This window comes from Triticum aestivum, chromosome 1B (assembly GCF_018294505.1).
Source record: "Triticum aestivum cultivar Chinese Spring chromosome 1B, IWGSC CS RefSeq v2.1, whole genome shotgun sequence".
Lineage (NCBI taxonomy): Eukaryota > Viridiplantae > Streptophyta > Magnoliopsida > Poales > Poaceae > Triticum > Triticum aestivum.
In genome coordinates this window covers 269,983,616-269,991,071 of record NC_057795.1, presented here as the reverse complement: position 1 = coordinate 269,991,071, position 7,456 = coordinate 269,983,616, and the positions used below count along the sequence as shown (strand labels likewise).

The following is a 7,456-nucleotide window of genomic DNA, read 5'->3' as shown; positions in this document are numbered from 1 at the left end:
GTCAACCGAGGAGAAAACAAAGGTGCTGTTAGTGCAGTCTGCCGGGACTCAAGCGGCACGTTCCTTGGAGCATCATCGGTGGTGTTTGAGGGGCTTACTCAGCCGGCAATCCTGGAAGCTATTGCCTGTAATGAGGCTCTCTCCCTGGCTCTAGACTTGAACCTGTCCAAGTTACAGATTGCCACGAACTGTTGGCAAGTAGTACGGAACATTGAAGAGGAGAATCCATGCAACTATGGAGTGATTGTCAAAGAGATCCTAGTGAAGAAGGAGCTATTCCAGGAAGTATCTATTAGTCATGAGTCTCGAGTTTGTAATTTAGAAGCACACAATCTTGTTAGGGCTTCGACTTCTCTTGAGAGTGGGCGCCATGTTTGGCTCACCTCCCCCACCAATAGCTTGTATTCCCATAAACTTTGCCTAAATAAAGCTATTTGGTGTTCTCAAAAAAAATCTCTAGAAGGTTTATTATTTTTATTATTTCTCAAAAAAAAAATCTCTAGAAGGTGGCGAACGGTTGGGGTAGGCACGAAAATTTCCATTCCAAGATTTTCCGCCAAGGAAAACGAAGACAATGCTCACACGTACGCGGGTCACCTCACTTGACGAAACAACAAAAATGCATTAACCGAGGTAGCCGAAACTTGTGAATGTGTCGTCTCAATCTTGCAAGAAATGGGAGGGAATTACACAAGTTAAGATGAGATTGAAGGTCTCTCTATCTATAACTACAATGCGCTCTGGCTACAAGAGAAGCATCGATCGGACAGAGCAGCAGCAGGAGGAGGAGGAGGAGGCGTGGTGTGACTGAGCGAGCTGATCAGCACCAACACCGGAGCAGGCATGGCCATGGCCAGTGAATGCACGCCCGGACCCGGAGGAGCAACGCGCCGCCTCATTCTCATCATCACAGCACTCGTGGCATTGATGCTTGTGCGCCCCTCCTGCTGCACTGCCGCTTCCCAGCCGAGCTCGAGCCAGACGCGGCCGCCGGCGCTGATCCTGTTCGGGGACTCCATCGTGGACCCGGGCAACAACAACGGCCTCACCACGGCGGTGCGGTGCGACTTCGCGCCCTACGGCCAGGACTTCCCCGCCCACAACGCCACCGGCAGGTTCAGCAACGGCAAGATCGTCGGCGACATCCTCGGTACGGGTATATCGTAAGGTTCAAGCATGCATGGCATGGCATGGCATGGCAGGCATTGAAACTGATGGTTGGCATTTGATCCTGCCAGCCACCCGGATAGGCCTGAAGCAGTACGTGCCGGCGTACCTCGGCACGGAGCTCAGCGACTCGGACCTCCTCACCGGCGTCAGCTTCGCCTCCGGTGGCTGCGGCTTCGACCCCCTCACGGCCGACATCGTGGTGAGCGCTCAGCCCTGCCCAGGGAAGGAACATCGTTTATCTCCACTTCCAAGATGAAATAAACTCATTCCACCGTGGCATTTCATCAGTCGGTTCTGAGCATGGACGACCAGCTGGAGCTGTTCAAGGAGTACAAGGGTAAGATCAGCCGCATCGCCGGCGCGCAGCGAGCCGCCGACATCGTCTCGACGAGCGTCTACCTGGTGGTGACCGGCACCGACGACCTGGCCAACACCTACTTCACGACGCCGCTCCGGCGAGACTACGACCTCGAGTCCTACATCGAGTTCATCGTGCAGTGCGCCTCGGCCTTCATCCAGAAGCTGCACGGCCTGGGCGCGCGGCGGGTGAGCGTCGCCGGCGCCCCGCCCATCGGGTGCGTGCCGTCGCAGCGGACCAACGCCGGCGGCGAGGAGAGGGCGTGCGTGTCCCTGTACAACCAGGCGGCCGTGCTGTACAACGCGGCGCTGGAGAAGGAGATCCGGCGGCTCAACGGCACGGCGCTGCTCCCGGGGTCGGTGCTCAAGTACATCGACCTCTACACGCCGCTGCTGGACATGATCCAGCGCCCGGCCGCCTACGGCTTCCAGGTGTCCGACCGCGGCTGCTGCGGCACCGGGCTGTTCGAGGTGACGCTCACCTGCAACGCATACACGGCGCACGCCTGCAGGGACCCCACCAAGTTCCTCTTCTGGGACACCTACCACCTCACCGAAACGGGCTACAACCTCCTCATGGCGCAGATCATCAACCGCTACGGTCTGTGGTAGATTCGGCATCATCAAACTTTACAACCTCTATATCTGTGTATGTATGGACAAGTACGAATTTGCAGTGTCTCCAGAATCCTGATAAGCAGACACCAATTTTGAAACACTAGTATCATCCTTCCAAGATATTCAACCGCTACTATAGTATATACAAAACCAGGGAATAAACCAGACTTTGGTCCTTATGCGCAGTAGAGTATGACAGGCTAATGACTAACCTAAAACAGCCTAATCTGACCATGATTATCCAAGATGACAAAGACGTGCCACCGGGCAAAAAGAAGAAAAAAAATCATACCCAGAGACATGACATAAATGATAAGCACTATATATACATTATGAGATGAGACATGAGAAGCGATATCAACCCATCCCACTTCTTTTGGGGCTTCATAGAAGCTTATTCTGCGCCACCGCTTCGCAAAGCTCTTCCTCGTATAGTAAAACTCTGGGAGAGGCTGCCGCTTTGGGTACAGGCCTTGGCAATCCTGGCGGCATCAGACGCCGCAGACGGCGCTTTTTTGAAGGCAACGAATCTGGGAAAAGAACGGCTGTGATCGGCTTCACGTCGAGCAGCTTAAAACGTGAAGGCCGAGGGCCGTGTTTTGGAGCCTTTGGGGTTCTCGGGGTGGCCACCCTCACATCCTTGCCATCTATTCTGCTGAAAATTCAGTGGTTTTCAAACAGGATTAGAGCTTCATTCAAGCAAATAAAATGATTTTGAGGGTAATCATGATAGGTATGAGTAACCTCATGAAAGGCCAGTGCTCAGTCCGGAGAGGGGTCTTGTTTTGGAGCAGTTCCTGCCTGCTGCGATCTGGAGTGGTGTAGTTGAAATGGTACTGCCGTGCCAGTTCCACCTAGTTCACATGACCAACATGAGTACCAGACTGAGGGGATACACTGGACCAATTAACAAGTATAGAAATGACTAGGCACGCTACAGAAAGATTTGGAATCCTATCCTATGTAATTAACTAATTAAGCAATGGAAGAGCAGACTTTCTGCCATGTCAGATACCATCGTAGGTAGTTACTATGCAGGTTACATTTTTTTTTCTTTTTTCGAAAAGGGGGGATTCCCCGGCCTCTGCATCAGAACGATGCATACGGCCATTTTATTATCAAAATAAAGTAGTACCAACATGGTTCCAAAGATCTCCAAAAGTCATAGAAAAGCACATAAAGCTCACACAGAGCCAAAAAAGGCTAGGAACAGCAACTAGCCAAATCAAAATGCCACAACCGGCTGGCTAAAACTAGATAGGGATACTAAATGCCTATCCTATTACATGATCGCCATCCAAACCGGTTGAAGATATCCCGAGCTACCATCTCCCAGCGGACAGACCCAGTAACCAAATGCCCCCTGGCCTCCTAAAACTATGCAGGTTACATGGATGCCATAAACCGATGTACAAAAATAAGAGATGTAGCCTGTTAGGTATGCTCACAGGTCTCACCTACTGTTACCAAAACATCATTTGGTTCATGATTCTATTGAGAACTAAGTCTGACAAGGGATTGAAAGTGCAAAAGGAAAAACACTTAGTAACTGGACTAATAAAGTATGTACAAAACATGATACTTACTGCCTTTCGGATCCTTGATGAAACGTGGAAAACAGCCTTCAGCTGGTCATGATGCAAGTAACAGACGATCTTGATCTGTTCAATAAAACAATGGCAGTCAGATGTGATACAAATACAATGGACATTGGAGTTAACAGTAAATGGTTTCAGTTCTATACCAGCAGATCAAGAGGAAGTGACTCAAGCCTTGAATGGCCATCACATTCAGCTGCTTGAGGAGTCTTTGGAGTAGTTGGCAACAACTGTCCCTTGATGCCACTAAATGTCTCAAAACTGAGTCTTGCTGGAGACATAATTGGTGTACTGCTTTCAAACACAACCTCGGCATGTGGTGATATCTCCAGCTCATCATCCTTCTCCACATTCAACAGAATCCGTTTCTTCCCTATATCCCTGCTTGTGCTCCTACTATAACGAATCTGAGCCAGGGCACCAGGCTTCAAGTACTTGTTCTTTGTATGTTTCACTCGTTTCTTTTGCTTCAGAGTCACTGATCCAGACCCCATGATGTCTACTACTAGCAGGAAAATTTGGAACGGCAGATAATGCAAAACCTTGATTATCTTCCAGTTTCATCTCCCAGCTTCAATAAAAGGGAGCACAAATTAAGAAAGGAGTACAGCAACAACAAAGATGCTATAACAGGAGAACTAAACTCAATATGAAAATCAAAAGTCGGTTCAACTTTGCTATCTTGCCAGTTGGTACAAAAAATACTCTGATGTCAGGTAGAGCTAGGATGTAAGAAAGGAAACTGCAAAATAATAGCCTATGTTAGACAAACAACAAGCAGCGACCTCCGCATCTCCCTAGATTGGGTCAGAATCAGGACAATGAGATAGTTATATGGGAAAAATAAGGGGAAGGTAAGCACATTGCCACCAAATAAGTTCATACCAACTATTCAAATGTATTCATTTGTTATTTGGTAGCTAAGCAAGTATAACAGTTCTCTGTTCTCCATTGAAGAAGCTGATAATTAGTTTATGCAGCCTGAGATCAGGATAACTGAACAAAATTGCAATACGTAGTGATATAAATGTAACTTCATGTTCCAGGTTCTAGAGTGCATTAAACGGTAACAAAAATGACTTGGTGGCACAGTGGGTACATGTGCACACCACAAGCAGCCGACATGGGTCTACACCGGTCAAACAATAGTTAGGAAATGAAAGCGAGATAAAAACAGTGGGTAAGCTAACAGAAGCTACGCAATGCACAGCTGGCAGGTATAGCAAGGCTTGTCCTATGCTCTGTCAGTAAGGTTTGGCAGGTATACAAAGACTTGTCCTATGCTCTATCGGTAAGATTTGGCAGGTATAGAAAGAGTAACTTATACAAACGGAAGTACAGCCACACCCAGAATCCTCATTTCAAAAACCAAACTTTTGATGCTATTTTTCCTACTGTAAAGGGTCTAAATTGTTGTGAACTTTTAGTTTCTTTCATGTGACGTCTCATGTTCTCATGTTTGGTTTAGGTGTTTACCATTTAGAGTGAGGATTTTCTGTTTCAGTCAGTAAGTGTGCACACCTCCCTGCCTGTTGGATTTGTCTTGGGATTTGGTTGACATGAACTGGCAGTTTGATCAGGCCCTCGCAATAGGGTCCAGACCCAGTAATTGCACTCTTTTCCCAGTGCATAACCTGCCTGGTGATGTCATGCTAATTTGCACACGTTCCCCACGTCTCCGCCCAAACCTTGATATCAAATTTACTATTATGAGACAGAACTGGACACTATTGATCAACTATCTTAATCAATGGATGTAACAATTTTATTATGGGTTAATTCTATACATACCACTGCCAATTTGGCTTATTCAAAAACTATGACTGCAAAAAAAAAACTTACAAAAACATTTCCATGGTCAACACTTGGGTACTTTGATAAATGCCATTATGGCAGTGGCATATATTGAATTAGCCCTTTTGCGGTGGCTTTGTCTGTAAGTTTAGTTTTTTGCAATGCTGTTTTTCAATTACAGAAAGTAGGCAGTGGCATATGTCGAATTAGCACTAGTACATGTTACAAGAAAACAAAGACTGGAAAAGATAGACGGCTTCCTTTGTTTATCTAAAGGATGCTATGAATGGCACTAGTGACTGAATATATAAAGGGGAGGTTAGCACATGCGACGCGGCCACAGAAGGCTGCTAATATTAGGTTGTCTAATTTTGTAGTAACAAATAGTGACATGGCCGCTGAAAGCCGACTAGCTGGAGAGGCCATTATTACGAGTCGTGATTAACCACATTAAAACAGATATGAATCGACGACATTCAGAGAGATATGGGCCATGATTGACTACATTAACAGCCCCCTTAGCAACAACCTGAGAGAGCAATTGCCCAAAGGAACCGTAGTAGTAGTGGGTATCAATTCATTGCACTCCCTCCGTCCGGAAATACTTGTCAACAAAATGAATAAAAGAGGATGTATCTAGATGTATTTTAATTCTGGATACATCCCTTTTTGTCCATTTTGATGACAAGTATTTTCGGACGGAAGGAGTACTAGCATAGCATATATGGGTAATCAGTCACAAGAGAGTAGTGTCTATGGGTAATTGCAGAGGAGGGGTTAAGAAGGGCTCGCGCCCTGCAATGTCCCCTTTTCAACATCTATGGGTAATCAGTCACACGAGAGTACTCCTATCGAAGAAGATCTCCATTGAACAGTAGTGCCCCTGTATAAGTGATAATACAAACTACAGTAGTAAGGATGGACGCAAGCACACATGTATGGGCAGCCAGATTCATCCCTTGGTACGGTAAACCTAGAAGCCCCGGTGCTATCCCGATTGGATTCGATTCGATTCGATTCGTGTAGGAAGACAGGACGAGGTCGCCGAGAAAATTCGACCTCCGAATCAGCAGTACAGAAGCAAGAAGACGCATGGAAAGGAAGAAGTAAAAAAGAATTGGTCTTTACCAGATACGCCCGCCCGCCGCCGCGGCTCAGGAGCCAGCTCCCATAGGTTTGCTGGATGGATTCAACTCTCTTTCTGCAATAGACGCAAGCAACCCAATCCCAACCGCCGAACCGCCGGGCACCGAGAACCGGCACAATCTCTCTCTCCTCTCCGCAATCTCTCTCCCTCTCTCTCTCTCCCGTCTCCGCAATCTCTCTCCCTCTCTCTCTCTCCTGAATCTGGTGGATGGATGTGTGGAATGGATGGGCGAGAGGAGAGGAGAGAGAAAGGAAAGGGGAAAAAGCATTTGTACGAGCGGAGAAAACGAGAGGGAGGGAAAACCGAAAATTTTCGTCGGCGTTTGGCGCCAATGCGCCTCGGAGGGGCCCCATCCCTGCCAGAGGGTTTGTTCCGTGAGCGGGCCCCACCTGCTCGTGTCTACTGAGTGGAGTAGAAATTCAGGCGGACCACCCAGCCGTACGTGCAACGACGCCGTCGGCCCGATAGCCGTCAGCTGGTAGGAGCATGGTGGACGCGGACGGCGTGGGCACGGGAAGCGTACGTGGTAGTTTGCGCCAGCTGTTGCCTGGTGGCCTCCCGCGTGGGGCGTGGGCCGGACGGTGGCGGCAGCGGGAACAGCGGGAGCCGAGCGCGGCGTGGAGATCGGGACTGGACTCCTCCTTTTCCTCCTGGTGGATCTGTCGGTGGGGATTCTTTTTTAATGTTACCCGGAGAACCGTTCATTGAATACATAGAAAGGTTGGTCCAGTTTATGAGGGTAATTGGATCCAAAAACTATACAGAAGCAACA

At 48.1% G+C, this 7,456-nt stretch overlaps 2 protein-coding genes across 3 annotated transcripts; one reads left to right on the top strand and one right to left on the bottom strand.

Annotated features, from left to right (window-relative positions):
- Window positions 1-652: 652 nt before the first annotated feature.
- On the top strand, window positions 653-2,160 carry LOC123119109 (GDSL esterase/lipase EXL3). The gene is made up of 3 exons (XM_044538799.1): window positions 653-1,150; window positions 1,239-1,369; window positions 1,459-2,160. Exons 1-3 carry the CDS (start codon window positions 844-846, stop codon window positions 2,137-2,139), a joined length of 1,119 nt encoding a protein of 372 aa, XP_044394734.1. The 5' UTR covers window positions 653-843; the 3' UTR covers window positions 2,140-2,160.
- A 94-nt stretch (window positions 2,161-2,254) lies between these two features.
- LOC123119116 (F-box protein At4g35930) lies at window positions 2,255-6,944 on the bottom strand. Of its 2 annotated transcripts, none has more exons than XM_044538814.1 (5): window positions 6,666-6,944; window positions 3,890-4,314; window positions 3,732-3,806; window positions 2,890-2,999; window positions 2,255-2,797 (listed from the first exon to the last, which is right to left on the bottom strand). In XM_044538814.1, the coding sequence occupies exons 2-5, from the start codon at window positions 4,235-4,237 to the stop codon at window positions 2,530-2,532; spliced, it is 801 nt and encodes a 266-aa protein (XP_044394749.1). In that variant the 5' UTR covers window positions 4,238-4,314; window positions 6,666-6,944; the 3' UTR covers window positions 2,255-2,529. The 2 variants fall into 2 exon arrangements, with proteins under 2 accessions (XP_044394749.1, XP_044394741.1); XM_044538806.1 differs by having other exon boundaries at window positions 2,255-2,800; window positions 6,666-6,942.
- Between the last annotated feature and the right edge of the window lie 512 nt (window positions 6,945-7,456).